Here is a 27,832-nt window from a genome sequence, read left to right as displayed (position 1 = left end):
GATTCTTTAGCATGAGGCTGCTGGAACACTGCAGCAGGCTGCCCAGGGAGGTGCTTGAGGCTCCCTGCCTGGAGCTATTGCAGGGGAGGCTGGAGAGGGCTCTGGGCAGCCTGCTCCAGTGGAGGATGTCCCTGCTGAGTGCAGGGGGCTGGGCTGGATGGGCTCTGGAGCTCCCTTCCAAGTCAGACTGAGTGCTGTGAATGAGCCCCCAGGCAGCACTGCAGCCTGGTCTGACTGTATCTCTGCTTCCCTTCTCTCTGAGCACAGGAACTCTGCCCTTGGCATCTCAGGAGTCCATGATTGTGGAGGACTTGCTGTATGTTCTGATTGGTGTGGATGGGAGGTACATCACAGCCCAGCCTCTGGTGGGCAGGCAGAGCAGAGCCTTTGCAGTGGATCCCAACTTGGACTTGTCCATCAAGGAGCTGGTGACCAGGATTCTGCCTGTAGCAGCAAGTTACTCTGCTGTCACCAGGTACCCAGCTGCCCTTCAGCACAGGAGGATCTCCTCCTCTCCTCTGCCTCTGGGGCTGTGCAGCTGCTAGCTTCCAGCCTGAGTTGTAACCTGTGGGGTTCTGAAAGCAAAGCAACCACCTCCTGGGATTGCTCTCAGCTGCAGTTTCTCTGCTGGCTTGCTCCTCTCTGCTGCCACTTCACTTCTCCACTGCTCTCCCCTGGGCTCTGGCCTCACCTGGGCCTCAGAACACTCAGAGATGCTGCAGCTAGGAGCTGTCACTTTGCTTTGTTCCTTCTAAAGTAGGCTTCTCAATTTGACTTAGAGACTCACAGGGCTGGAAGGGACCCCAAGGCTCAGCCAGCCCCAACCCCCTGCCATGGGCAGGGACACCTCACACCACAGCAGGTTGCTCACAGCCACCTCCAGCCTGGCTGCAAACACCTCCAGGCAGGAGGCTTCCACCACCTCCCTGGGCAGCCTGGGCCAGGCTCTCACCACCCTCCTGGCCAACAACTTCTTCCTCACAGCCAATCTCCAGCTCCCCACTTCTCCTTTTGCTCCATCCCCCCAACTCCTCTCCCTCCCTCACCCCCCAGAGCAGAGGGGCAGGATCCTCTCCCTCCCCCTCTGCCAATGGGCACTGGCAGCTGAGCTGCCCTTGGCCTTCTGGGCTGCCAGTGCCCATTGCTGGCTCCCTGTCCCAGGCCTGATTGCTGCCCCCCTCAGAGGTGTCCCAGACCCCTCTCCCTCCCTCACCCCCTCCAAAGTCCCTCCCCAGCTTGCTTGCAGCCCCCTGCAGATCCTGGAAGGTCACGGTCAGGCCTAGGAGGATCACAGTCAGGTGTGGGAGGCCACAGTAAGGCTTTGCTGTGAGAAGAGACCAGCACCAACCTCTCCACAACCTCCTTTCAAGGGGCTGTAGAGAGCACTGAGGTCTCCCCTCAGCCTCCTCCTCCTCTCCTGTTTACATGGTGGCTCTGCAAATAATTCCAGTTCCTCTGCAGTCTGAGAGGAAACAGCAGCCTGGGGCAGAGAAGGCTCCAGGCAGACCTCAGAGCAGCCTGCCAGGGCCTGAAGAGGCTACAAGAAGGCTGCAGAGAGACTGCTCCCAAAGGCCTGCAGGGACAGGAGCAGGGGCAAGGGCTGCAAAGCAGAGCAGAGCAGATTGAGATTGGATGTGAGGAACAAGTTGTGCCCCAGGAGGCTGCTGGAACACTGCAGCAGGCTGCCCAGGGAGGTGGTTGAGGCTCCCTGCCTGGAGCTATTGCAGGGGAGGCTGGAGAGGGCTCTGGGCAGCCTGCTCCAGTGGAGGATGTCCCTGCTGGGTGCAGGGGGCTGGGCTGGCTGAGCTCTGGAGCTCCCTCCCAACCCAGCCCGTTCCTGATCTTCCCTCCCTGCCCTGCCCTGGGAGTGTGCTGGTGGGAGGCAGGCCGGGCAGGGCAGGGGGAGCTGTGGAGCTCCAGCTGCAGGCTGGGCTTGCTGTCCAGCACCCCACAGACACTGTGCTGAAGGTCCAGCTCCTGGAAGTGGTGGAAGTCTGCCTCCCCCCCAAGGTTTGCCCTCCAGCTTCCTGCCCTTGCTTGCAGGTTCATCGAGGAGAAGTCCTCCTTCGAGTACGGGCAGGTGAACCACGCGCTGGCGGCGGCCATGCGCACCCTGCTCAAGGAGTTCCTCATCCTCGTCACCCAGCTGGAGCACCTCCACAGGCAGGGCCTCCTCTCCCTCCAGAAGCTCTGGTTCTACATCCAGCCCACCATGAGGACCCTGGAGATCCTGGCTTCACTTGGTAAGTCTGGAAGGCAGGCTGGGCAGTCCTCAGCAGTGGAGTGGGAGGGAGGTGATTCTCCCTCACTGCTCTGCTCTGGGCAGGGGCCTGCAGCTGGCTCAGGGCAACCCCAGGCACCAACACAGGCTGGGCAGGGACTGGCTGGAGAGCAGCCCTGCAGGAAAGGCCTTGGGAGTGCTGGGGGAGGAGAAGCTCAGCAGGAGCCAGCAGGGAGCACTTGCAGCCCAGAGAGCCAAGCAGAGCCTGGGCTGCAGCAAGAGAAGTGTGGCCAGCAGGGCCAGGGAGGGGATTCTGCCCCTCTGCTCCACTCTGCTGAGCCCACAGCTGCAGCTCTGGGGCCAGTGCTGGAGCCCCCAGCACAGGAAGGCTGTGGAGGGGCTGGAAGGTGTCCAGAGCAGGGCCAGGAGGAGGAGCAGAGGGCTGGAGCTGCTCTGCTCTGCAGACAGCCTGAGAGAGTTGGGCTTGTGCAGGCTGGAGAGGAGAAGGCTCCCAGGAGCCCTTCTGGTGGCCTTCCAGGATCTGCAGGGGGCTGCAAGCAAGCTGGGGAGGGACTTTGGAGGGGGTGAGGAGGGATAGGGGTCTGGGACACCTCTGAGGGGGGAAGGAATCAGGCCTGGGCCAGGGAGCCAGCAATGGGCACTGGCAGCCCAGAATACCCTGCAGGTGTTTGCAGCCAGGCTGGAGGTGGCTGTGAGCAACCTGCTGTGGTGTGAGGTGTCCCTGCCCATGGCAGGGGCTTGGCATTGGCTGAGCCTTGAGGTCCCTTCCAGCCCTGCCAGCTCTGTGAGTCTGTGATGCCATGCTGGTGGTATGCCAGCCTAGCTGAGGGGCTTTAAATTAGAAGAGGTACAAGCAGATGCCACTGCTGTCCCTCTCAGGCTCTTGACTTGAGTTCTCCATGGTTCTCCAGCAGGAATTAAGAGCTGATGCTCCCTTCCTGCTCAAATCAGGCTCACAGCCACCTCCAGCCTGGCTGCAAACACCTCCAGGCAGGAGGCTTCCACCACCTCCCTGGGCAGCCTGGGCCAGGCTCTCACCACCCTCCTGGCCAACAACTTCTTCCTCACAGCCAATCTCCAGCTCCCCACTTCTCCTTTTGCTCCATCCCCCCCAATCCTCTCCCTCCCTCACCCCCTCCAAAGTTCCTCCCCAGCTTGCTTGCAGCCCCCTGCAGATCCTGGAAGATTCTCACCCTTTACATCTTTACAAACATGAAAGAAGTCACCTCTCAGGCTCCTCCTCTCCAAGCTCCAGAGCCCTCAGCTCCCTCAGGCTCTGCTCCTGAGGAAGATCTTCCCCTGCCTGCAGCAGCTCTGTGCCTCTGCCATGGACTCTCTCCAGCACTTCCCTCAGGCCCTTCCTGACCTGAGGGGCCCAGACCTGGACACCAGATTCCAGCTGTGGCCTCAGCAGGGCAGAGCAGAGGGGCAGGAGAACCTCTCTGACCTGCTGCCCACAGCCCTTCTCATGCAGCCCAGGCTGCCCTTGGCCTTCTTGGCCACCAGAGCTCCTTGCTGGCTCCTGCTCAGCCTCCCACCCCCCAGCACCCCCAGCTCCTTGTCCCCTTGACTGCTCTCCAGCAGCTCAGTGCCCAACCTCTCCTGCTGCCTGGGCTTGTTCTTGCCCAGCTGCCAGGCTCTGCCCTTGCCCTTGTTGGCTTTCATTCCCTTGCTCCCTGCCCAGCTCTCAGCCTGCCCAGCTCTGGCTGGCTGGCAGCACAGCCTGAGGGCTCTCACCACTGCTCCCAGCTGGGTGCCAGCAGCAAACCTGCTGCCAGTGCCCTCTGTGCCCTCAGCCAGGTCACTGAGGAAGAGATTGAAGAGCTCTGCTCCCAGGGCTGAGGCCTGAGGGCCTGCTCATCAACTGCTAGCTTGATTTCAGTTCCCTGTGCCAGCTTTGTGCCTTCTCTCTGTGTGTTTGGCTTTCAGCTACCTCTGTGGACAAAGGTGAGTGCCTGGGAGGATCAACCCTCAGCTTGCTCCACGACAAGACCTTCAACTACACAGGGGACAGCCAGGCCCAGGAGCTGTGCCTGTACTTGACCAAGGCAGCCAGCGTGCCTTACTTTGAAATCCTGGAGAAGTGGATCTACAGAGGCATCATCAATGACCCCTACAGGTAAAGGGCAGCTGGGCAGTGACAGTGAAGTGCACAGGGCAAGAAATACCTTGGGTGAAGACCTCACCTTCTGCCTTCTGAGTGCACCTATCATGGAGTCATAGAATCATCAGCTAGGTTGGAAAAGACCTCAGAGCTCATTAGCTCCAACCTGTGGCCTAATCCCCAGCACCTCCTGACAGCCAAGCCATGGCTCCAAGTGCCACATCCAATCCCCTCTTGAACACCTCCAGGGATGGGGACTCCACCACCTCCCTGGGCAGCACATCCCAAGGGCCAATCTCTCTGGCTGGGAAGAATTTCTTCCTCCCCTCCAGCCTGAACCTCCCCTGGCACAGCTTCAGACTGTGTCCTCTTGTTCTGGTGCTGGGTGCCTGGGAGAAGAGACCAACCCCCAACGGCTCCAACCTCCCTGCAGGGAGTTGGAGAGAGCAAGAAGGTCTCCCCTGAGCCTCCTCTTCTCCAGGCTAAGCAACCCCAGCTCCCTCAGCCTCTCCTCACAGGGCTGTGCCCCAGACCCCTCCCCAGCTTTCTTGCCCTTCTCTGGACACCTTCCAGCAGCTCAACCTCTTTCCTGACCTGAGGAGCCCAGAGCTGGACACAGGACTCCAGGTGTGGCCTGAGCAGTGCTGAGCACAGGGCACAAGGACTTCCCTGCTCCTGCTGGCCACACTCTGCCTGCTGCAGGCCAGGATGCCCTTGGCCTTCGTGGCCCCCTGGGCACACTGCTGCCTCCTGTTCAGCTGCTGTCCTCTGCCTGGCTGCTCTCAGCCACTCTGACCCCAGTTCTGCCCCAGGAGGCTGCTGGAACACTGCAGCAGGCTGCCCAGGGAGGTGGTTGAGGCTCCCTGCCTGGAGCTATTGCAGGGGAGGCTGGAGGGGGATCTGGGCAGCCTGCTCCAGGGGAGGATGTCCCTGCTGAGTGCAGGGGGTTGGCCTGGATGGGCTCTGGGGCTCCCTCCCAGCCCAGAGCACTCTGTGATGCTGTGATTGTATCATTGTGTGATCCTTAGCTGCATCCCAACCCCCCTGAGTTGGCATCCTCTGCTTCCTGTCTTAAGAGCAGAGCTCATCTGCCCTGGCTGCAGGGCTGCTGCCTCATGCAGTGAGACACAGCTAACCCTGACCCACTGGGATCTGAGTCTGACTTCCTCACCTCCCCACTGACCACCAGGGAATGCCTGGGCTGGCACATTCCCTTCCTAGCTGCTCCCCTCTTAGCAGAACCACTCTGCCTCATCCTCTTCCTCTCCAAGACAGAGCAGTTTCCCTTCTTGCCTGGTGTTTATTCCTCATGAGACCTTTCCCAGGGCAGCAGGAGGGGAGGGGAGGGAAACAGGAACAGAAATGTAACCCTCCTGGTGCCACTTCCTGCTTCCCAACCTCTGCTCCAACTGCTCAGTGAGTTCATGGTGGAGGAGCACGAGCTGCAGAAGGAGAAGATTCAGGAGGACTACAATGACAAGTACTGGGACCAGAGGTACACTGTGGTGCAGCAGCAGATTCCCTCCTTCCTGCAGAAGATGGCTGACAAAATCCTCAGCACAGGTAGGCCCAGAGGGGCTGCTGCTGGGAGGGGAGGCTGCAGGCAAGCACTGGCCTCCTGGGGGTGGGGGGAGCAAGGCAGTGGCAGCCTGCTGCCCCACTCTGGGGGGTTCTCCAGCTGAACTTCCTGGGGGCACAGAGGAATTGCCTTGGAATGGAAGCCCAGAGCCTGGGAATCAAAACAGCCTGTGGGGGGAGGAGGAGTCCAGCCCTAGGAGGAGTCAGAGAAGGAGTGGGGGTGCTGGGTGACAGGAGGCTGAACAGAAGCCAGGAAAGTGCTCAGGTGGCCAAGAAGGCCAGAGGCAGGCTCAGAGGATGTGAGGGGCTGGGAGAGAGCTGTGGAGAGCTTCCAGTCCAAGCCCCTGCCAGAGCAGCACCACAGAATCCAGCACAGGTCCCACAGGAACACATCCAGACAGGGCTGCAAAGGCTCCAGAGCAGGAGACTCCACAACCTCTCTGGGCAGCCTGCTCCAGGCCTCTGGGAGCCTCCCAGGCAAGAAGTTCCTCCTCCTGCTGAGCTGCAACCTCCTGGCCTGCACTTTCCATCCCTTGCCCCTTGGCCTATGCCAGGGCACAGTGAGCAGAGCCTGGCCCTGGCCCTTCCTTCCTGCCCCCCAGCCCTCAGCTCTGGAGAGACATTGAGCAGATCCCTCTCAGCCTTCTCCTCTCCAGCCTCAGCAGCCCCAGGGCTCTCAGCCTCTCCTCAGCAGCAGTGCTCCAGGCCCTTCAGCAGCCTTGCAGCCCTCCCTTGGCCTCTCCCCAGCAGATCCCTGTCCCTGCTGAGCTGGGGAGCCCAGAGCTGGCTGCAATCTTGCAGCTGGGGCCTCAGCAGGGCAGAGCAGAGGGGGAGGAGAAGCTCCCTGGCTCTGCTGGCCACACTCTGCTGAGTGCAGCCCAGGAGCCCATCCTGGCTTGGGTCAGAACCAGGGTGGGCAGCAGGGCCAGGAGGTGACCATCCCTGTGGCCCTGTGCCACAGCTCAAGTGCAGGGTTCAGCTCTGGGCTCTCCCTGCAGGAAGCACATTGAGGGCTGGAGCCTGGCCAGAGCAGGGCAACAAAGCTGGGGAAGGGTCTGGAGCCCCTGGGCTGTGAGGAGGGGCTGAGGGAGCTGGGGGTGTTCAGGCTGGAGAAGAGGAGGCTGAGGGAGACCTCCTTGCCCTCTGCAGCTCCCTGCAGGGAGGTTGGAGTCAGGAGGGAGCAGCCTCTGCTCCTTGGTGGCAAGAGGCAGCCCCAGAGGCAATGGTTCCAAGCTGCCCCAGGGGAGGCTGAGGCTGGAGCTCAGGAGAGATTCCTGCCCTGGAAGGGCTCTCAGCCACTGGAATGCTCTGCCCAGGGCAGTGATGGAGTCCCCATCCCTGGGGGTGTTCCAGAGGTGTGGAGCTGGTGCTTAAGGACAGGGTTTGGTGCTGAGCCTGCAGTGCTGGCTGGAGGGTTGGGGCTGGGGGAGCCTGGAGGACTTTTCCCAAGGGAAGTTTTCAATGCTTCAGTGATCCTGGCTGCTGCCTTCCTGCTCTCTTGCACTGCTGCACTTTTCTAGCAGCTTTTCCAGGTGGAGCTGGACAGGTGCTGAGTTTCACTTGGTGCTTGAATCAGGCAGGCAACCTGATGCCTGCTGCAGGCCAGGATGCCCTTGGCCTTCTTGTTCCCCTGGGCACAGTGCTGCCTCCTGTTCAGCTGCTCTCCACCACCACCCCCAGGTCCCTCTCTGCCTGGCTGCTCTCAGCCACTCTGCCCCCAGCCTGTGGCACTGCCTGGGGTTGCTGTGGCCAAAGTGCCACTGCTGATGGACTCCATCCCCTCCTCCAGATCATCAATGAAGATATTGATCAGGCTGGGGCCCAGCACTGCTCCCTAGGGCACACCACTGGTGCCTGGCTGCCAGCTGGCTGTGGCACCATTCACCACCACTCTCTGGGCTCAGCCTCCAGCCAGTTCCTATCCCAGCTCAGAGCTGCTGTCCCAGCCAGGGGCTGAGAGCCTGGCCAGGAGCTTGCTGTGGGGGATGGTGGCAAAGGCCTTGCTGCAGCCCAGGCAGACCTCATCCCCAGCCTGCCCCACAGCCCCCAGGCAGTGCCCTGGGCATGGAAGGAGCTCAGGTTGGAGAGGCAGGACCTGCCCGGCCTAAACCCCTGCTGGCTGGGCCTGAGCCCCTTGTGCTGAGTGCTAACCTTTCCCAGCAGCTGTTGCTGCTGGAGGCAGTGGTGTGGAGGTCTCCCTGGGGGCTAGGAGGGCCCAGGGCTTCCTCTGTGTTTGTTTGCTTGCTTGCAGGGAAGTACTTGAACGTGGTGCGAGAGTGTGGCCGGGACGTCACCTGCCCCGTGGCCAAGGAGGTCATCTACACCCTCAAGGAGAGAGCCTATGTGGAGCAAATAGAAAAGGCCTATAACTATGCCAGCAAGGTCCTTCTGGACTTCCTGATGGAGGAGAAAGAGCTGGTGGCTCACCTGAGGTTTGGTTTCTTTCCCTAAGTGCCTGCTAAATGGGGGTGAGTGGTGAGCAGCTTCTCAGGCTGAGCCTCTGGGCCTGGGGTGAGTGGTGAGCAGCTTCTCAAGCTGAGCCTCTCTGCCTGGGGTGAATGGTGAGCAGCTTCTCAGGCTGAGCCTCTGGGCCTGGGGTGAGTGGTGAGCAGCTTCTCAGGCTGAGCCTCTCTGCCTGGGGTGAGTGGTGAGCAGCTTCTCAGGCTGAGCCTCTCTGCCTGGGGTGAGTGGTGAGCAGGTTCTCAAGCTGAGCCTCTGGGCCTGGGGTGAATGGTGAGCAGCTTCTCAGGCTGAGCCTCTCTGCCTGGGGTGAATGGTGAGCAGCTTCTCAAGCTGAGCCTCTGGGCCTGGGGTGAATGGTGAGCAGCTTCTCAAGCTGAGCCTCTCTGCCTGGGGTGAATGGTGAGCAGCTTCTCAAGCTGAGCCTCTGGGCCTGGGGTGAGTGGTGAGCAGCTTCTCAAGCTGAGCCTCTCTGCCTGGGGTGAATGGTGAGCAGCTTCTCAGGCTGAGCCTCTCTGCCTGGGGTGAATGGTGAGCAGCTTCTCAGGCTGAGCCTCTGGGCCTGGGGTGAGTGGTGAGCAGCTTCTCAGGCTGAGCCTCTCTGGGCCTGGGGTGAGTGGTGAGCAGCTTCTCAGGCTGAGCCTCTCTGCCTGGGGTGAATGGTGAGCAGCTTCTCAAGCTGAGCCTCTCTGCCTGGGGTGAGTGGTGAGCAGCTTCTCAAGCTGAGCCTCTGGGCCTGGGGTGAATGGTGAGCAGCTTCTCAGGCTGAGCCTCTGGGCCTGGGGTGAGTGGTGAGCAGCTTCTCAGGCTGAGCCTCTCTGGGCCTGGGGTGAGTGGTGAGCAGCTTCTCAAGCTGAGCCTCTGGGCCTGGGGTGAATGGTGAGCAGCTTCTCAGGCTGAGCCTCTCTGCCTGGGGTGAATGGTGAGCAGCTTCTCAAGCTGAGCCTCTCTGCCTGGGGTGAGTGGTGAGCAGCTTCTCAAGCTGAGCCTCTGGGCCTGGGGTGAATGGTGAGCAGCTTCTCAAGCTGAGCCTCTCTGCCTGGGGTGAGTGGTGAGCAGCTTCTCAAGCTGAGCCTCTGGGCCTGGGGTGAGTGGTGAGCAGCTTCTCAAGCTGAGCCTCTGGGCCTGGGGTGAATGGTGAGCAGCTTCTCAGGCTGAGCCTCTCTGGGCCTGGGGTGAGTGGTGAGCAGCTTCTCAGGCTGAGCCTCTCTGCCTGGGGTGAGTGGTGAGCAGCTTCTCAGGCTGAGCCTCTCTGCCTGGGGTGAGTGGTGAGCAGCTTCTCAGGCTGAGCCTCTGGGCCTGGGGTGAATGGTGAGCAGCTTCTCAGGCTGAGCCTCTGGGCCTGGGGTGAATGGTGAGCAGCTTCTCAAGCTGAGCCTCTCTGCCTGGGGTGAATGGTGAGCAGCTTCTCAAGCTGAGCCTCTGGGCCTGGGGTGAGTGGTGAGCAGCTTCTCAGGCTGAGCCTCTCTCCCTGGGGTGTTCATAGTACCACAGAGTCAGTCAGGGTTGGTAGGGACCACCAGGATCATCCAGAGCCAACCCCCCTGCCATGGGCCAGGGACACCCCACAGCAGATCAGGCTGGCTAGAGCCATGTTGTTGTTGTTGTGTCCCCTCTGCTTCCCATCAGAGAGGCTGACCTGGGGAGAAATAATAGCTGGGGGCTTTTGTCCTGCCAAACCCTCCTTGGTTTGGGTGGGCAGGGAAGGAGAACCATAGAATCAAGCAGGGTGGAAAAGGGACCTTAGAAATCATCAGCTCCAACCTATGACCTAACCCCCAACACCTCCTGACAGCTCAACCATGGCTCCAAGGGCCACATCCAATCCCCTCCTGAACACCCCCAGGGCTGGGGACTCCACCACCTCCCTGGGCAGCACATCCCAAGGGCCAATCTCTCTGGCTGGGAAGAGCTTTCTCCTCACCTCCAGTCTAAGTCTAACTCCAGCTCCTGCCAGGTTGAAGCCATCACCCTCATCCTGTCACTCCATACCTTTCCTAAAAGCCCCTCTCCAGCCCTCCTCTGTCCCTATTCAGATCCTGGTTGGCTGCTCTAAGACCTCCCCAGAGCCTTCTCTTCCCCAGGCTGAACAGCCCCAACTCTCTCAGCCTTGTCTCCACAGCAGAGCTGCTCCAGCCCCCACATCATCCTTGTGGCCTGCCCTGGACCTGCTCTACCAGTTCCATGTCCTTCTTACCTCCATCCTCTCCTTGATCAAGGAGGGTTTGATGTGAATAAGGAACACTTAGCTATCACCCATGTCACCAATCACATGCCCTGGGTGCAGTTCATGCCAGCACAGGCAGGGCCCAGGGGGACAACCCCAAGCTTGGTTTGGTTTTGTCTTGCCTTTGGAGTTCCTGTGGCTGTGATTCTTCTGACATGCTCAGCTGACGGCAGGTGGCAAGCATGAGAGAGGGCTTGAGGCTCCTTTGGATCAAGCTCCTCACTCACTGCTGCCTTCAGAAAGCACTGAAAGCAGGACCCTGAACTGTCCAGGGCACCCAGACAGCAGCAGAGCAAGCAGGAGGTGGCAGCCTGACAGCTTGAAAAGAGCTTTGTGCTGTGGCTGAGACCTGGTGCCAGGGGTTCAGTATCAAACCAGTGACAGGGTGGGAAAGGAAATGCTCTGAGCTCTGTGGGACAGACCTGCATGAGGAGAAGCTTTGTCCCTGTGAGGCTGACAGGGGCCTGGAGCAGGCTGCCCAGAGAGGTTGTGGAAGCTCCTTCTCTAGAGGCTTTCAAACCCATCCTGGTTGTGTTCCTGGGTGCCCTGCCCTGGGTGACCCTGCTGTGGCTGGAGCATCTCTGGAGGTCCCTTCCAACCCCTAACGCTCTGTGGTTCTGCCCCAGGAGGCTGCTGGAGCACTGCAGCAGGCTGCCCAGGGAGGTGGTTGAGGCTCCATGCCTGGAGCTATGCCAGGGGAGGCTGGAGAGGGCTCTGGGCAGCCTGCTCCAGTGGAGGATGTCCCTGCTGAGTGCAGGGGGCTGGGCTGGCTGAGCTCTGGAGCTCCCTTCCAGCCCAGCCCAGCCCATGCCTTGAAGAGAAGGCTCCAGGCAGACCTCAGAGCAGCCTGCCAGGACCTGAAGAGGCTACAAGAAGGCTGCAGAGAGACTGCTCCCAAAGGCCTGCAGGGACAGGAGCAGGGGCAAGGGCTGCAAAGCAGAGCAGAGCAGATTGAGATTGGATGTGAGGAACAAGTTCTGCCCCAGGAGGCTGCTGGAGCACTGCAGCAGGCTGCCCAGGGAGGTGGTTGAGGCTCCCTGCCTGGAGCTATTGCAGGGGAGGCTGGAGAGGGCTCTGGGCAGCCTGCTCCAGGGGAGGATGTCCCTGCTGGGTGCAGGGGGCTGGGTGAGCTCTGGAGCTCCCTTCCAGCCCCTAAGGTTGTGTGATCCTGTGAGGCTGCCCCTGGGGGGTGTAAGCTGGAGCAGCAATGGCAGCTGAAGTGCTGGTGTGGGATTGCTTGGGGCCTGCTTTGGCCTGGGCAAGCTGGGGCAGCACCAAGCTCCTCACTGCCTCCCCTGGTGTGTCCTCAGTTAACCACTGAGACTGCCAGGCCTGACTGGTGGCTGGGGGATTTCTCTTGAGTCAGGGCACCCAGAGAAGGCTGAGCACCACCCAGGCCTCAGAGCCATCAGGAGGTTGTAGCCACATGGTGCCAAGGCTGCAGTGGGCCTGGGTTTGCCTCTGCAAACTGCAGTTACCACATGTGCCCTCCTGGCCAGGTGCTCAAAGCAAGCCTCAACCTCTCCTGTAAGCTGTTCCCAGTCTTGGGGCACACTGCAGCTGGCTCCTCCTAGGGCCAAGGGGAAGTTAAAAGTTGGTGCTCCAGCTGTGAGTGCTTGAAACAGCAGCACAGATACTGACAGGAAGGAGCCAAGGGGCACAGACAAGGACACAGCAGGCTCCACCTGAACAGGAGAGCCAGGAACTGCTGGAGAGAGCCCAGGGCAGGCTGGGAAGCTGCTGAGGGGCCTGGAGCAGCTCTGGGAGCAGCAAAGGCTGAGAGCCCTGGGGCTGAGAGCCTGCAGAAGAGCAGCCCCAGAGGGCAGCTGAGCAATGCTCAGCAAGAGCTAAAGGAGCTGTGGGGGGCAAGAGGCTGGGGCCAGGCTCTGCTGAGTGGTGCCCAGGGCCAGGCCAAGGGGCAAGGGGCACAGAGTGGCAGGCAGGAGGTTGGAGCTGAGCAGGAGGAGAAAGTTGTTTGTTGTGAGGCTGCTGGAGGCCTGGAGCAGGCTGCCCAGAGAGGTTGTGGAGTCTCCTGGTGTGGAGAGCTTCCAACCCCCCCTGGGCATTGTGCTGCTGGGCAAGCTGCTGGGGGTGCCCTGCTGGAGCAGGGCTTGGGCTGGGGGATGCCCAAAAGTCCCTTCCAGCCCTCCCCATGCTGGAATTTGGGATTCCTTTAGGATATTGCCTCTGGGATGTGTCTGCCTCCCATGGAGGTTGGGGGGCTGGTCAGATGGATCATTTGTGGCTGGCTGTGGTGGGTGAGAAAGGAGATTGAGTGAGCAGAGCCAGGGAGTCAGGGAAGCACAGAGCTGGCAGGGCTGGGAGGGACCTCAAGGCTCAGCCAGCCCCAGCCCCCTGCCCTGGGCAGGGACTCCTCACACTGCAGCAGGCTGCTGCTCCTGCAGCTGTCATCCAGATCCACTCAGGCCTTCAAATCCACAATCCAGGTTGCTTAGCCTGGAGAAGAGGAGGCTCAGGGGAGACCTTCTTGCTCTCAACAACTCCCTGCAGGGAGGTTGGAGCCAGGTGGGGGTTGGGCTCTGCTCCCAGGCACTCAGCACCAGAACAAGAGGACACAGTCTCAAGCTGTGCCAGGGGAGGTTCAGGCTGGAGGTGAGGAGAAAGTTCTTCCCAGGCAGAGAGATTGGCCCTGGGGATGTGCTGCCCAGGGAGGTGGTGGAGTCCCCATCCCTGAGGGTTCAGGAGGGGATTGGATGTGGCACTGGGAGCCATGGTTTGGCTGTCAGGAGGGGTTAGGGATTGGGTCATAGGTTGGAGCTGATGAGCTCTGAGGTCTTTTCCAAGCTGATTGATTCTGGGATTGCCCTCCCTAGAGGCAGAGGTGCCAAGGGGTTTGTTTGGCAGGCTCTGTGCTTAGCAGGCTGCCTCCTGCCCTGCTGCCAGCCCTTCCCTGGCCCACAGCTGGCAGAGAGCCCAGGGGTTGCAGCCTGCCTTAGGCCTCCCTTGTAGCCTCCTGGCTTCTCCTCCTGCTGCCAAACAGATCCCAGCAGCATGGCCTTGAGCCTGAGCCTGCTGGCACCTGCTCTGGGTTGGCCTAGCAAGGTCTGTGTGTAGCAGGGGCCCTGCAGGCTGCTTTGGAAGGGCTTTTCCTTGGTGCTTCAGCAGCTGTTGCAGAGCCCTGAGCAGGCTGCAAGCAGGGAGGGGATACTGAGCAGCCCTGGGGCAGCTCTGCTGTGCAGACAAGGCTGGGGCTGTGATGCTGTGGCTTTTCCTGGAGCAGGTCTATCAAGCACTACTTCCTGATGGACCAAGGGGACTTCTTTGTCCACTTCATGGACCTCACAGAGGAGGAGCTGAGGAAGCCTGTGGACGACATCATCCCCACCCGGCTGGAGGCGCTGCTGGAGCTCGCCCTGCGCATGAGCACGGCCAACACCGACCCCTTCAAGGATGACCTAAAGGTCAGAGGGGGGCTGGCTGGGGGCTGGCTGGGGGGTGGCTGGCTGTGTGTCTGTGTACAAGCAGAAGCTCATAGAATCACAGAATCAAGCAGGCTGGAAAAGACCTCAGAGCTCATCGAGTCCAAGCTGTCACCCAACACCTCCTGACAGCTAACCCATGGCTCCAAGGGCCTCATCCAGTCCCCTCCTGAACACCTCCAGGGATGGGGACTCCACCACCTCCCTGGGCAGCACATCTCTGGCTGGGAAGAACTTTCTCCTCACCTCCAGCCTAAACCTCCCCTGGCACAGCTTGAGACTGTGTCCTCTTGTTCTGGTGCTGGGTGCCTGGGAGCAGAGCCCAACCCCCACCTGGCTCCAACCTCCCTGCAGGGAGTTGGAGAGAGCAAGAAGGTCTCCCCTGAGCCTCCTCTTCTGCAGGCTAAGCAACCCCAGCTCCCTCAGCCTCTCCTCACAGGGCTGTGCCCCAGACCCCTCCCCAGCTTTCTTGCCCTTCTCTGGACACCTTCCAGCAGCTCAACCTCTTTCCTGACCTGAGGAGCCCAGAGCTGGACACAGGACTCCAGGTGTGGCCTGAGCAGTGCTGAGCACAGGGCACAAGGACTTCCCTGCTCCTGCTGGCCACACTGTTGCTGACCCAGACCACACACTGAGTACCAGCAGGTGCCAGGTTAGAAGTCCTGCCTGTTAGTGGCTTTGGATTTTACAGGTGTGGAGCAGCCCTGAGGCTGTGCCTGGGGAGTGGCTCTCTGAATACACCTCCTAGAGGCCAAGGGAAAGCCATTGGGGGAGGAGCATTGAATCACAGAAGAGTTGGCTTGGAAAGGGGCTTTAAAGGGAAAGGATTTCAGATGTGAGGCTACAGAGCTGCTGCAGGCAGTGGAACACAGAATCAGTGAATCCCAGAGCTGGCAGGGCTGGCAGGGACCCCAAGGCTCAGCCAGCCCCAACCCCCTGCCATGGGCAGGGACACCTCACACCACAGCAGGTTGCTCACAGCCACCTCCAGCCTGGCCTTGAAGGCTTCCAGGGAAGGGGTGTCAAAAACCCTCTGGGCAACCCTCTCCAACCTCACCACACTCACAGTGAAGAATTTCTTCCATAGCTCTAGTCTAGGTCTCCCTTATTTCAGCTTGAAGCCTCACTCCTTGTCCTGTCAATGCAGGCCCTTCTGAAGTCCCTCTCAGCATTGCTGTAAGCCCCTGGAACCACTGCAAGGCCACCAGGAGGTCTCCCTGCAGCCTTCTCCCCTGCAGGCTGCCCAAGGCCAACCCTCCCAGCCTGGCTCCCAGCAGAGGGCTTCCAGCCCTGCCAGCACTGCTGTGGCCTCCTCTGGCCCTGCTCCAACAGCTCCCTGGCTGTGCTGAGGGCTCCAGAGCTGCCCCAGCACTGCCTGGGGGTCTGAGCAGAGCACAGCAGAGGGGCAGAATCCCCTCCTGCCCCTGCTGCCCACCCTGCTGGGGCTCAGCCCAGGAGGTGAGTGGCCTCTGCTCTGCAAGCTCACCATTGCTGCTGGGTCACATCCAGCTTCTCCAGAAGTGCCCAGAGCAGGGCCAGGAGGAGGAGCAGAGGGCTGGAGCTGCTCTGCTCTGCAGACAGCCTGAGAGAGTTGGGCTTGTGCAGGCTGGAGAGGAGAAGGCTCCCAGGAGACCTTCTGGTGGCCTTCCAGGCTCTGCAGGGGGCTGCAAGCAAGCTGGGGAGGGACTTTGGAGGGGGTGAGGGAGGGAGAGGGGTCTGGGACACCTCTGAGAGGGGCAGGAATCAGGCCTGGGCCAGGGAGCCAGCAATGGGCAGTGGCAGCCCAGAAGGCCAAGGGCAGCTCAGCTGCCAGTGCCCATTGGCAGAGGTGGAGGGAGAGGATCCTGCCCCTCTGCTCTGGGGTGTGAGGGATGGATAGGAGTGGAGGGGATGGAGCAAAAGGAGAAGTGAGGAGCTGGAGCTTGGCTGTGAGGAAGAAGTTGTTGGCCAGGAGGGTGGTGAGAGCCTGGCCCAGGCTGCCCAGGGAGGTGGTGGAAGCCTCCTGGCTGGAGGTGTTTGCAGCCAGGCTGGAGGTGGCTGTGAGCAACCTGCTGTGGTGTGAGGTGTCCCTGCCCATGGCAGGGGGCTGGGGCTGGCTGAGCCTTGGGGTCCCTCCCAGCCCTGCCAGCTCTGTGGGTCTGTGACTCTCCAGTGTAGTTGTCAGAAGCTACAGTGGCACTGTCCTGCTGCTCCACTCTCCAGCTCCTGCCATCCCTGCCCCCCAGGTGCTCTGCTGCCTGCTAGCTTTGAAGCCCTGCCTCCCCTCTGCTGCCAGCAGCTGTGAGTATCCCGTGGCTTTCTCATCTCTCCTGCTCTGCCTTCTCCAGATTGACTTGATGCCCCACGACCTGATAACACAGCTGTTGAGGGTGCTGGCCATAGAAACCAAGCAGGAGAAGGCTCTCATCAGTGCAGATCCCACAGAGCTCACTCTCAGTGGCCTGGAGGCATTCTCCTTTGACTACATTGTGAAGTGGCCTCTCTCCCTGATCATCAACAGGTAAAGAGCCAGGAGAGAGAAAAAGGGCAGAGGGTTTAGCCTGAGGTGGGAGCAGCTGCAGGGAGAAGCTTTAGCCTGGGGTGGGAGCAGCTGCAGGGAGAAGCTTTAGCCTGGGGTGAGAGCAGCTGCAGGGAGCAGAGAGAAGCTTTAGCCTGGGGTGGGAGCAGCTGCAGGGAGAAGCTTTAGCCTGGGGTGGGAGCAGCTGCAGGGAAAAGCTTTAGCCTGGGGTGGGAGCAGCTGCAGGGAGAAGCTTTAGCCTGGGGTGAGAGCAGCTGCAGGGAGCAGAGAGAAGCTTTAGCCTGGGGTGGGAGCAGCTGCAGGGAGAAGCTTTAGCCTGGAGTGAGAGCAGCTGCAGGGAGCAGGGAGAAGCTTTAGCCTGGGGTGGGAGCAGCTGCAGGGAGCAGAGAGAAGCTTTAGCCTGGGGGTGAGAGCAGCTGCAGGGAGCAGGGAGAAGCTTTAGCCTGGGGTGAGAGCAGCTGCAGGGAGCAGAGAGAAGCTTTAGCCTGGGGTGGGAGCAGCTGCAGGGAGCAGGGAGAAGCTTTAGCCTGGGGTGAGAGCAGCTGCAGGGAGCAGAGAGAAGCTTTAGCCTGGGGTGGGAGCAGCTGCAGGGAGAAGCTTTAGCCTGGAGTGAGAGCAGCTGCAGGAAGCAGGGAGAAGCTTTAGCCTGGGGTGGGAGCAGCTGCAGGGAGAAGCTTTAGCCTGGGGTGGGAGCAGCTGCAGGGAAAAGCTTTAGCCTGGGGTGGGAGCAGCTGCAGGGAGAAGCTTTAGCCTGGGGTGAGAGCAGCTGCAGGGAGCAGAGAGAAGCTTTAGCCTGGGGTGGGAGCAGCTGCAGGGAGAAGCTTTAGCCTGGAGTGAGAGCAGCTGCAGGGAGCAGAGAGAAGCTTTAGCCTGGGGTGGGAGCAGCTGCAGGGAGAAGCTTTAGCCTGGGGTGGGAGCAGCTGCAGGGAAAAGCTTTAGCCTGGGGTGGGAGCAGCTGCAGGGAGAAGCTTTAGCCTGGGGTGAGAGCAGCTGCAGGGAGCAGAGAGAAGCTTTAGCCTGGGGTGGGAGCAGCTGCAGGGAGAAGCTTTAGCCTGGAGTGAGAGCAGCTGCAGGGAGCAGAGAGAAGCTTTAGCCTGGGGTGGGAGCAGCTGCAGGGAGAAGCTTTAGCCTGGGGTGAGAGCAGCTGCAGAGGGAAGCTTTAGCCTGGGGTGGGAGCAGCTGCAGAGGGAAGCTTTAGCCTGGGGTGGGAGCAGCTGCAGAGGGAAGCTTTAGCCTGGGGTGGGAGCAACTGCAGGGAGAAGCTTTAGCCTGGGGTGGGAGCAGCTGCAGGGAGAAGCTTTAGCCTGGGGTGGGAGCAGCTGCAGGGAGAAGCTTTAGCCTGGGGTGGGAGCAGCTGCAGGGAGCAGAGAGAAGCTTTAGCCTGGGGTGGGAGCAGCTGCAGGGAGAAGCTTTAGCCTGGGGTGGGAGCAGCTGCAGGGAGAACTCCCCCAGGGAGAAGCTTTTCATCTGTGGCTTTCTGAGGCCTCTCTGCAGAGGACTGGGAGGTGCAGCACTTGTGGAAGGTGGGGAGCAGGCAGCATTGCCTTGCTGGCATCCCTGGGTGCAGGCAGCTGCTGGAACTGCTGCAGCAGGCTGGCTGGCAGCTGCTTCCTGAGGGCATGGAGGTTCACTGGGTTTTCCTGCAAGGCTTTCCCCCTTGTCTCCCTGGAGGAGAGCTGTCAGAGCTGCTGCTGTGGGCACATGGGAGGAGCTGCAGCACAGCAAGAGGACAAACTTCTTCTCATGGCATACCCAGGCCTTGTGGAGCCCAGCAGCTCTGGCAGGCTTGATGGGATGTGCTCCAAGCAGGCATCAGACAACAAAAGCTGCTCTGTGAATTGGTTTCCCCAGTTCCATCAGAGTCGTTGGTGTGGGTTGGAAAGGATCCTTAAAGCTCAGCTAGCCCAACCCCTTGGGCAGTGAGCAGAGACCCCTTCAGCCAGAGCAGCTTGCTCAAAGGCTCATCCAGCCTGACCTGGGATGCTCCCAGGGACTGGAGCATCTGCCACCTCTCTGGGCAGCCTGAGCTAACCACCCTGACTGGAAGCCACTGTCTTCCCTCAGTGTCGCCCCATGTCCTCTCTCCACCTCTTCTCTGCTGTCCCCAGGCTCCTCACCTAGGAGGCTGCCAGCCCAGCAGCCATCAGCTCCAGGCTGGGCTCTGCCAGCTGCAGTGCTGCTGGGCACCTTGTGGGGTGGCACTGCAGGGCTGAGGCAGGGCTGAGCTCCAGCTGCCTGTGCAGGAGCTGGGCATGGGGATCAGCTGCATGCTTTGGCAGGGGCAGGGGCTTAGTGGGGAGTGAGTGGGAGCCAGAGGGTGCCTGGCAGCCTGGCAGCCCCCATCCCATCCCAGGCAGCTCCTTAGTGGGGAGAGAATGAGAATCAGAAGGTATTTTGCAGCCTGGGAGCCCTTTCCTCCCCTTTCCTCCCCTTTCCTCCCCTTTCCTCCCCTTTCCTCCCCTTTCCTCCCCTTTCCTCCCCTTTCCTCCCCTTTCCTCCCCTTTCCTCCCCTTTCCTCCCCTTTCCTCCCCTTTCCTCCCCTTTCCTCCCCTTTCCTCCCCTTTCCTCCCCTTTCCTCCCCTTTCCTCCCCTTTCCTCCCCTTTCCTCCCCTTTCCTCCCCTTTCCTCCCCTTTCCTCCCCTTTCCTCCCCTTTCCTCCCCTTTCCTCCCCTTCCTCCCCTTTCCTCCCCTTTCCTCCCCTTTCCTCCCTTTCCTCCCCTTTCCTCCCCTTTCCTCCCCTTTCCTCCCCTTTCCTCCCCTTTCCTCCCTTTGCCTCCCCTTTCCTCCCCTTTCCTCCCCTTTCCTCCCCTTTCCTCCCCTTTCCTCCCCTTTCCTCCCCTTTCCTCCCCTTTCCTCCCCTTTCCTCCCCTTTCCTCCCCTTTCCTCCCCTTTCCTCCCCTTCCTCCCCTTTCCTCCCCTTTCCTCCCCTTTCCTCCCCTTTCCTCCCCTTTCCTCCCCTTTCCTCCCCTTTCCTCCCCTTTCCTCCCCTTTCCTCCCCTTTCCTCCCCTTTCCTCCCCTTTCCTCCCCTTTCCTCCCCTTTCCTCCCCTTTCCTCCCCTTTCCTCCCCTTTCCTCCCCTTTCCTCCCCTTTCCTCCCCTTTCCTCCCCTTTCCTCCCCTTTCCTCCCCTTTCCTCCCCTTTCCTCCCCTTTCCTCCCCTTTCCTCCCCTTTCCTCCCCTTTCCTCCCCTTTCCTCCCCTTTCCTCCCCTTTCCTCCCCTTTCCTCCCCTTTCCTCCCCTTTCCTCCCCTTTCCTCCCCTTTCCTCCCCTTTCCTCCCCTTTCCTCCCCTTTCCTCCCCTTTCCTCCCCTTTCCTCCCCTTTCCTCCCCTTTCCTCCCCTTTCCTCCCCTTTCCTCCCCTTTCCTCCCCTTTCCTCCCCTTTCCTCCCCTTTCCTCCCCTTTCCTCCCCTTTCCTCCCCTTTCCTCCCCTTTCCTCCCCTTTCCTCCCCTTTCCTCCCCTTTCCTCCCCTTTCCTCCCCTTTCCTCCCCTTTCCTCCCCTTTCCTCCCCTTTCCTCCCCTTTCCTCCCCTTTCCTCCCCTTTCCTCCCCTTTCCTCCCCTTTCCTCCCCTTTCCTCCCCTTTCCTCCCCTTTCCTCCCCTTTCCTCCCCTTTCCTCCCCTTTCCTCCCCTTTCCTCCCCTTTCCTCCCCTTTCCTCCCCTTTCCTCCCCTTTCCTCCCCTTTCCTCCCCTTTCCCTCCCCTTTCCTCCCCTTTCCTCCCCTTTCCTCCCCTTTCCTCCCCTTTCCTCCCCTTTCCTCCCCTTTCCTCCCCTTTCCTCCCCTTTCCTCCCCTTTCCTCCCCTTTCCTCCCCTTTCCTCCCCTTTCCTCCCCTTTCCTCCCCTTTCCTCCCCTTTCCTCCCCTCTTTTTCCCCTTTCCTCCCCTCTTTTTCCCCTTTCCTCCCCTCTTTTTCCCCTTTCCTCCCCTCTTTTTCCCCTTTCCTCCCCTCTTTTTCCCCTTTCCTCCCCTCTTTTTCCCCTTTCCTCCCCTCTTTTTCCCCTTTCCTCCCCTCTTTTTCCCCTTTCCTCCCCTCTTTTTCCCCTTTCCTCCCCTCTTTTTCCCCTTTCCTCCCCTCTTTTTCCCCTTTCCTCCCCTCTTTTTCCCCTTTCCTCCCCTCTTTTTCCCCTTTCCTCCCCTCTTTTTCCCCTTTCCTCCCCTCTTTTTCCCCTTTCCTCCCCTCTTTTTCCCCTTTCCTCCCCTCTTTTTCCCCTTTCCTCCCCTCTTTTTCCCCTTTCCTCCCCTCTTTTTCCCCTTTCCTCCCCTCTTTTTCCCCTTTCCTCCCCTCTTTTTCCCCTTTCCTCCCCTCTTTTTCCCCTTTCCTCCCCTCTTTTTCCCCTTTCCTCCCCTCTTTTTCCCCTTTCCTCCCCTCTTTTTCCCCTTTCCTCCCCTCTTTTTCCCCTTTCCTCCCCTCTTTTTCCCCTTTCCTCCCCTCTTTTTCCCCTTTCCTCCCCTCTTTTTCCCCTTTCCTCCCCTCTTTTTCCCCTTTCCTCCCCTCTTTTTCCCCTTTCCTCCCCTCTTTTTCCCCTTTCCTCCCCTCTTTTTCCCCTTTCCTCCCCTCTTTTTCCCCTTCCCCCCCCTTCCCCCTTCATCAGTTGCTGGTGGGGTGATGTAGAGCCAGGCTGGGCACAGCTCCCTGGGAGTTTGCAGACCTGTTTGATCTCCCTAGAGCTGAGCTCTCTCTGTGCCCCTGTGCTGGTTTGCAGGCTGTGGGAAGCAGAGGCTGTGGGAAGCAGAGGCTGTGCTCAGCCTTGCTCCCTCTCTGCCCAGCCCCTTGCTGCCATTCCCTGCACCCACTCCTGCTGCCTGTCAGAGGAGAAGCCAGGCAGGGGAGGGAGTGAGGGAGGGAGGGAGGGAGGGGGAGGGTGTTGGACCAGAGGTCCCTTCCCATCCCTGGCACTCTGTGGAGAGGGTGCCAGCTGCTGGGTTGTGGCCTGCCAGCAGCTAGGTGCCAGCCTTCCCTGGTGGCACGGTGCTTGTGGCCTGCCCTCTGCTCCCTCCCTCCGCTCCCAGGGCAGCCTTGGCAGTGCTGCTCGGTGCAGCTCGGTGCAGCTCTCACCAGCTGCATCCCTTGGAGCTCTGGAGGCACTCGAGTGCCTCAAGGCAGACCTGGCTCCAGTCCCTGCAGCTATAAATAAGCTTCCCCATCTGCTGCTGGCAGTGTGTGGCTGGCAGGGTGCTGCTGCCTGGAGCTGTGGCGTGCAGCCTGCTCGGCTTGCTTTTAGCCTCCCGCCGAAGGCTGCGGGCGCTCGGCGCGGCCCCGCTGCGGTGGGTGCGCGGCCTCAGCCCCTCTGGGAGCCCCTCTGGGGGGCACTGCTGCAGGGGGCTGGAGGGGAGTGGGAGGAGGGGGCTGGCAGGAAGCAGGGAGGAGGGGTGCCTTGGAGGGGAGCAATCTTTGGGCTGGTTGACAAGTGTGATGAATCCTTCCCTCCGCCGGCTGGGTGCGGATCCGAGGGCGTGAGGAAGATGCTGTGTGAGGTCTCTCTCTCTCTCTCTCTGCCTTGGAGCAGCCTCAGACCTTCACAGCTCAGCCTGTCCATCAGCACAGGCCTTCATGGGGCTCCTTTCTCTCCAGGAAAGCCCTGACAAGGTACCAGATGCTGTTCAGACACATGTTCTACTGCAAGCACGTGGAGAGGCAGTTGTGCAACGTTTGGATCAGCAACAAGGCAGCCAAGCAGTTCTCCCTGCACTCAGCTAAGTGGTAAGGGCCTTTGGGGGTTGGGTGCTTGGGGGGGCTGGCTCAGATGATTTCCTTCTGGGTAGCTAGGTAGGGCATGGCATGGAGCAGAGCATTCAGGTTCTTACAGGCTGGGAGAGGCCAAGCCAGGAGAGGTCAGGTTTCAGCAGGGGGTCTGCTCAGTGCTCTGTGTGCTGCTTGGCTTCTTCCACTTTGTCAGCAGGAAGGCTTGAGGAGGGAGGGATGGTCCTCAGGGTTAGCTCACAGAATCAATCAGGTTGGAAAAGAGCCCTGGGATCATCAGGTCCAACCACTGACCCTGCTCTGCAAGGGCTTCCAAGGCCCTTTCTGAAGGCCTGGATCCTGTGATTCTCTTCAACACTTGGAGCTCCAAATCAAAATGGCTTCAAGATTGAATTCTTTTGGTTGCTGTTCACAGAGCCACAGAATCCCCCAGGCTGGAAAAGGCCTCAGAGCTCATCAGCTCCAAGCTGTCAGCCAGCACCTCCTGACAGCCAAACCATGGCTCCAAGGGCCTCATCCAGTCCCCTCTTGAACACCTCCAGGGATGGGGACTCCACCACCTCCCTGGGCAGCACATCCCAAGGGCCAATCTCTCTGGCTGGGAAGAACTTTCTCCTCACCTCCAGCCTGAACCTCCCCTGGCACAGCTTCAGACTGTGTCCTCTTGTTCTGGTGCTGGGGGCCTGGGAGCAGAGCCCAACCCCCACCTGGCTCCAACCTCCCTGCAGGGAGTTGGAGAGAGCAAGAAGGTCTCCCCTGAGCCTCTTCTTCTGCAGGCTAAGCAACCCCAGCTCCCTCAGCCTCTCCTCCCAGGGCTGTGCCCCAGACCCCTCCCCAGCTTTGTTGCCCTTCTCTGGACACCTTCCAGCAGCTCAACCTCTTTCCTGACCTGAGGAGCCCAGAGCTGGACACAGGACTCCAGGTGTGGCCTCAGCAGTGCTGAGCACAGGGCACAAGGACTTCCCTGCTCCTGCTGGCCACACTCTTCCTGCTGCAGGCCAGGATGCCCGTGGCCTTCTTGGCCCCCTGGGCACACTGCTGGCTCCTGTTCAGCTGCTGTTGTTGAGCCCAAGCCAAAGCCTCTGAGGAGCTGTCCAGGCTGTGTCAGGCTCCAGCCCCTTGGCTCCGGGACATGAGGGGAAAGCCCTTTTGAACAGGCAGTGAGCAATGCCAGGTGGTTCCTGTGTCCCAGCCCCACACTGCAGCACAGGGAGCTCGCTAGGGCTGGCGCATTTAGCCCCCTTGCCTGTGCCAGGCTGGTGAGAGGGCTGTGGGTGGCTTTGGGTGGGTGTGAGCTGCCTGGCTGTGATCCCCCCAGGTTCGCCGGCGCCTTCACGCTGCGGCAGCGGATGCTCAACTTCGTGCAGAACATCCAGTACTACATGATGTTTGAGGTGATGGAGCCCACCTGGCACATCCTGGAGAGGAACCTCAAGCTGGTGAGTGCCTGCCCTCCAGCAGCAGCTGGGCTGGGAGCCTGAAGTTGGCAGCTTTAATAGAGAGCTGACAAAAGCTCTGCTGCAGGCCCCTGGGGAGCTGTCCTCACTGCCCTGCCAAGGCTCCTGCTGGTCTGCTTCACCTCTCTGCTTTCAGCAGGTTGAGAGGGGTGAGTCTGCCCCTCTACACTGCTCTCCTGAGCTGGGGCAGGCCACTCCCAGGCACCCACACAGGCTGGGCAGGGACTGGCTGGAGAGCAGCCCTGCAGGAAAGGCCTTGGGGGTGCTGGGGGAGGAGAAGCTCAGCAGGAGGCAGCAGGGAGCACTTGCAGCCCAGAGAGCCAAGCAGAGCCTGGGCTGCAGCCAGAGAAGTGTGGCCAGCAGGGCCAGGGAGGGGATTCTGCCCCTCTGCTCCACTCTGCTGATCTTTAAGGTGATCTGCTGGAGAGCAGCCCCAAGGAGAAGCACCTGGGAGTGCTGGGGGGCAGCAAGGTCTGCAGGGCACAGCAGTGTGCCCTGGGGGCCAAGAAGGCCAAGGGGCTTCTGGGCTGCACTCAGCAGAGTGTGGCCAGCAGAGCCAGGGAGCTTCTCCTCCCCCTCTGCTCTGCCCTGCTGAGGCCCCAGCTGCAAGATTGCAGCCAGCTCTGGGCTCCCCAGCTCAGCAGGGACAGGGATCTGCTGGGGAGAGGCCAAGGGAGGGCTGCAAGGCTGCTGAAGGGCCTGGAGCACTGCTGCTGAGGAGAGGCTGAGAGCCCTGGGGCTGCTGAGGCTGGAGAGGAGAAGGCTGAGAGGGATCTGCTCAATGTCTCTCAAGAGCTGAGGGCTGGGGGGCAGGAAGGAAGGGCCAGGGCCAGGCTCTGCTCACTGTGCCCTGGCATAGGCCAAGGGGCAAGGGGTGGAAAGTGCAGGCCAGGAGGTTGCAGCTCAGCAGGAGGAGGAACTTCTTGCCTGGGAGGCTGCCAGAGGCCTGGAGCAGGCTGCCCAGAGAGGTTGTGGAGTCTCCTGCTCTGGAGCCTTTGCAGCCCTGTCTGGATGTGTTCCTGTGGGACCTGTGCTGGATTCTATGGTGCTGCTCTGGCAGGGGCTTGGGCTGGAAGCTCTGAAGAAGCTCCCTCCCAGCCCCTCCCATCCTGTGGTCCTGTGTTGCCTGGGAGGTCTCTGCTGGAGGCTGAGCTCTGGGTGAGAGCTTTGGTCCTGCCTCTGTGTTTCACTGTGGTGCTGCCTCTCACAGGCCTCTAACATTGATGATGTCCTGAGCCACCACACAAGCTTCCTGGATAACTGCCTGAAGGACTGCATGCTCACCAACCCAGAGCTGCTCAAGATCTTCTCCAAGCTGATGTCTGTCTGTGTCATGTTCACAAACTGCATGCAGGTGAGTGCTGCCTGCCAGCTGCTGTGGCAGCTCCTGCCTTCAGCTCAGCCCCTCTTGGCCTCCAGGCACAGGGAGGAGCCTCTGTCCTTTCCTCCCCCACTGCTCAGACCCTCAGCCTTTCTCCCAGATGCTTTCTGTGGCTCTTCCCTCCACAGAGTTCTCCATGCTCTTCCTTTTCAGAGGTGGAATCAGCTGGGCCTGCAGCACAGTTTGGGGTGGAACTTGCAGGGCTCTGTTGGGGTTTTTTTGGGGGTCAGGCAAGGGCTGCTGGTTGGACCCATGGAGACCCACTCTGGGCAGCAGCTCAGGAGAAAACCAACCTCACCCTTCCTCTGCCTTCAGGGGGCTTCTGGTGTTCACAGCATAACTGAAGGGCCAGGAGGAGGAGCAGAGGGCTGGAGCTGCTCTGCTGTGAGGAAACAGAGAGAGTTGGGGCTGCTCAGGCTGGAGAAGGCTCCCAGGAGACCTTCTGGTGGCCTTCCAGGATCTGCAGGGGGCTGCAAGCAAGCTGGGGAGGGACTTTGGAGGGGGTGAGGGAGGGAGAGGAGTGGGGGGGCTGGAGCAAAAGGAGAAGTGGGGAGCTGGAGCTTGGCTGTGAGGAAGAAGTTGTTGGCCAGGAGGGTGGTGAGAGCCTGGCCCAGGCTGCCCAGGGAGGTGGTGGAAGCCTCCTGCCTGGAGGTGTTTGCAGCCAGGCTGGAGGTGGCTGTGAGCAACCTGCTGTGGTGTGAGGTGTCCCTGCCCATGGCAGGGGGTTGGGGCTGGCTGAGCCTTGGGGTCCCTGCCAGCCCTGGCAGGTCTGTGAAGCCTCCAAGCTTGCCTTCCATGGGAGCTCAGCAGCTGCAGGGCCAGCACACTTTGCCAGCCTCATACTATGCCATGGCTCTAAAAATGGCCTTTTAACCATTCCCCCACTCCTCCTCTGCCCCTCCCAGAGGTTCACTCAGAGCATGAAGCTGGATGATGAGATGGAGAGGCTCACTCTGGAGCATGGAACCATGCTGGGCCCACCCACAGAGCAGGAGCGTGCCCAGGAGGTGATGAAGAAGAAGCTGACCACCAAGGTGGGGCATGGGGAGGGCAGGTGGGCCCTTGCCTCTCTGCATGTGCCTGGAGATTGGCTGTGAGGAAGAAGTTGCAGGCAGTGCTACAGGCTGGGGGCAGAGTGGCTGAGAGCAGCCAGGCAGAGAGGGAGCTGGGGGTGGTGGTGGAGAGCAGCTGAACAGGAGGCAGCAGTGTGCCCAGGGGGCCAAGAAGGCCAAGGGCATCCTGGCCTGCAGCAGGAAGAGTGTGGCCAGCAGGAGCAGGGAAGTCCTTGTGCCCTGTGCTCAGCACTGCTGAGGCCACACCTGGAGTCCTGTGTCCAGCTCTGGGCTCCTCAGGTCAGGAAAGAGGTTGAGCTGCTGGAAGGTGTCCAGAGAAGGGCAAGAAAGCTGGGGAGGGGTCTGGGGCACAGCCCTGTGAGGAGAGGCTGAGGGAGCTGGGGTTGCTTAGCCTGCAGAAGAGGAGGCTCAGGGGAGACCTTCTTGCTCTCTGCAACTCCCTGCAGGGAGGTTGTAGCCAGGTGGGGGTTGGGCTCTGCTCCCAGGCAGCCAGCACCAGAACAAGAGGACACAGTCTCAAGCTGTGCCAGGGGAGGTTCAGGCTGGAGGTGAGGAGAAAGTTCTTCCCAGCCAGAGATGTGCTGCAAGCAGGGAGGGGATACTGAGCAGCCCTCTGGGGCCACTCTTGACTCTTTGTGCTGCTTGGTAGCTCTTAGCAGAGCATGCAGACAGCCTCCACCTGAGCTCTGGCTTCGAAGCCACCATCAACAAGTTTGACAGCAATTTCTCCACCCACCTCCTGGACCTGCTGGACAAACTGAGTGTCTACAGCACCAATGACTGTGAGCACAGCATGCTCAACATCATCTACAGGTGAGCCACTGGGTTGGGGTGGTTGGTTTCTTTTTGTCCTCTGGGAATTCTCCATCTCTGGGGTTGCAATTTGGAGGTCAGGAGGAAGAATCACTCCTCAGTGCCCCTGGTTAGGGCTGGCTGCCCCACCTGAACCCACAGGAGATCACAGAGCTTGGGAGGGAGCTCCAGAGCTCAGCCAGCCCAGCCCCCTGCACTCAGCAGGGACATCCTCCCCTGGAGCAGGCTGCCCAGAGCCCTCTCCAGCCTCCCCTGCAATAGCTCCAGGCATGGAGCCTCAACCACCTCCCTGGGCAGCCTGCTGCAGTGCTCCAGCAGCCTCCTGGGGCACAACTTGTTCCTCACATCCAATCTCAATCTGCTCTGCTCTGCTTTGCAGCCCTTGCCCCTGCTCCTGTCCCTGCAGGCCTTTGGGAGCAGTCTCTCTGCAGCCTTCTTGTAGCCTCTTCAGGTCCTGGCAGGCTGCTCTGAGGTCTGCCTGGAGCCTTCTCTGCCCCAGGCTGCTGTTTCCTCTCAGACTGCAGAGGAACTGGAATTATTTGCAGAGCCACCATGTAAACAGGAGAGGAGGAGGAGGCTGAGGGGAGACCTCAGTGCTCTCTGCAGCCCCTTGAAAGGAGGTTGTGGAGAGGTTGGTGCCGGTCTCTTCTCACAGGAAGGCCTTACTGTGGCTGCCCAGGCCTGGCTGTGGCCCTCCCAGGCCTGACTGTGGCCTTGCATTATCTGAAGGGGGCTCCAGGGCAGCTGGGGAGGGTCTGTGTTGTATGGTAACCCAAGGCTTGAAGCCCTCCCCCCATTCAACATCTCTGTGGGTGCCATGGACAGTGGCACTGAGTGCAGCC

General features: G+C 60.6%; 1 protein-coding gene across 3 annotated transcripts in view; it reads left to right on the top strand.

The window, feature by feature from the left end:
* TUBGCP2 (tubulin gamma complex component 2) overlaps positions 1–27,832 on the top strand; it is a 49,476-nt gene that overhangs the window by 10,193 nt on the left and 11,451 nt on the right. For all 3 annotated transcript variants that reach the window (XM_068168437.1, XM_068168439.1, XM_068168438.1), the window contains exons 6-17: positions 268–475; positions 2,044–2,243; positions 4,172–4,361; positions 5,764–5,909; positions 8,176–8,356; positions 13,853–14,033; positions 16,379–16,551; positions 22,138–22,266; positions 23,585–23,705; positions 24,934–25,077; positions 26,010–26,138; positions 26,827–26,990. In XM_068168437.1, the coding sequence (XP_068024538.1) occupies positions 268–475; positions 2,044–2,243; positions 4,172–4,361; positions 5,764–5,909; positions 8,176–8,356; positions 13,853–14,033; positions 16,379–16,551; positions 22,138–22,266; positions 23,585–23,705; positions 24,934–25,077; positions 26,010–26,138; positions 26,827–26,990 (1,966 nt within the window). The remainder of the gene's footprint in view (positions 1–267; positions 476–2,043; positions 2,244–4,171; positions 4,362–5,763; positions 5,910–8,175; positions 8,357–13,852; positions 14,034–16,378; positions 16,552–22,137; positions 22,267–23,584; positions 23,706–24,933; positions 25,078–26,009; positions 26,139–26,826; positions 26,991–27,832) is intronic.

Source organism: Melanerpes formicivorus, unplaced genomic scaffold (genome assembly GCF_026170545.1).
Source record: "Melanerpes formicivorus ecotype bairdi unplaced genomic scaffold, bMelFor1.0.p_v2 SCAF_139, whole genome shotgun sequence".
NCBI lineage: Eukaryota > Metazoa > Chordata > Aves > Piciformes > Picidae > Melanerpes > Melanerpes formicivorus.
This window is presented reverse-complemented; position numbering and strand designations above follow the sequence as displayed.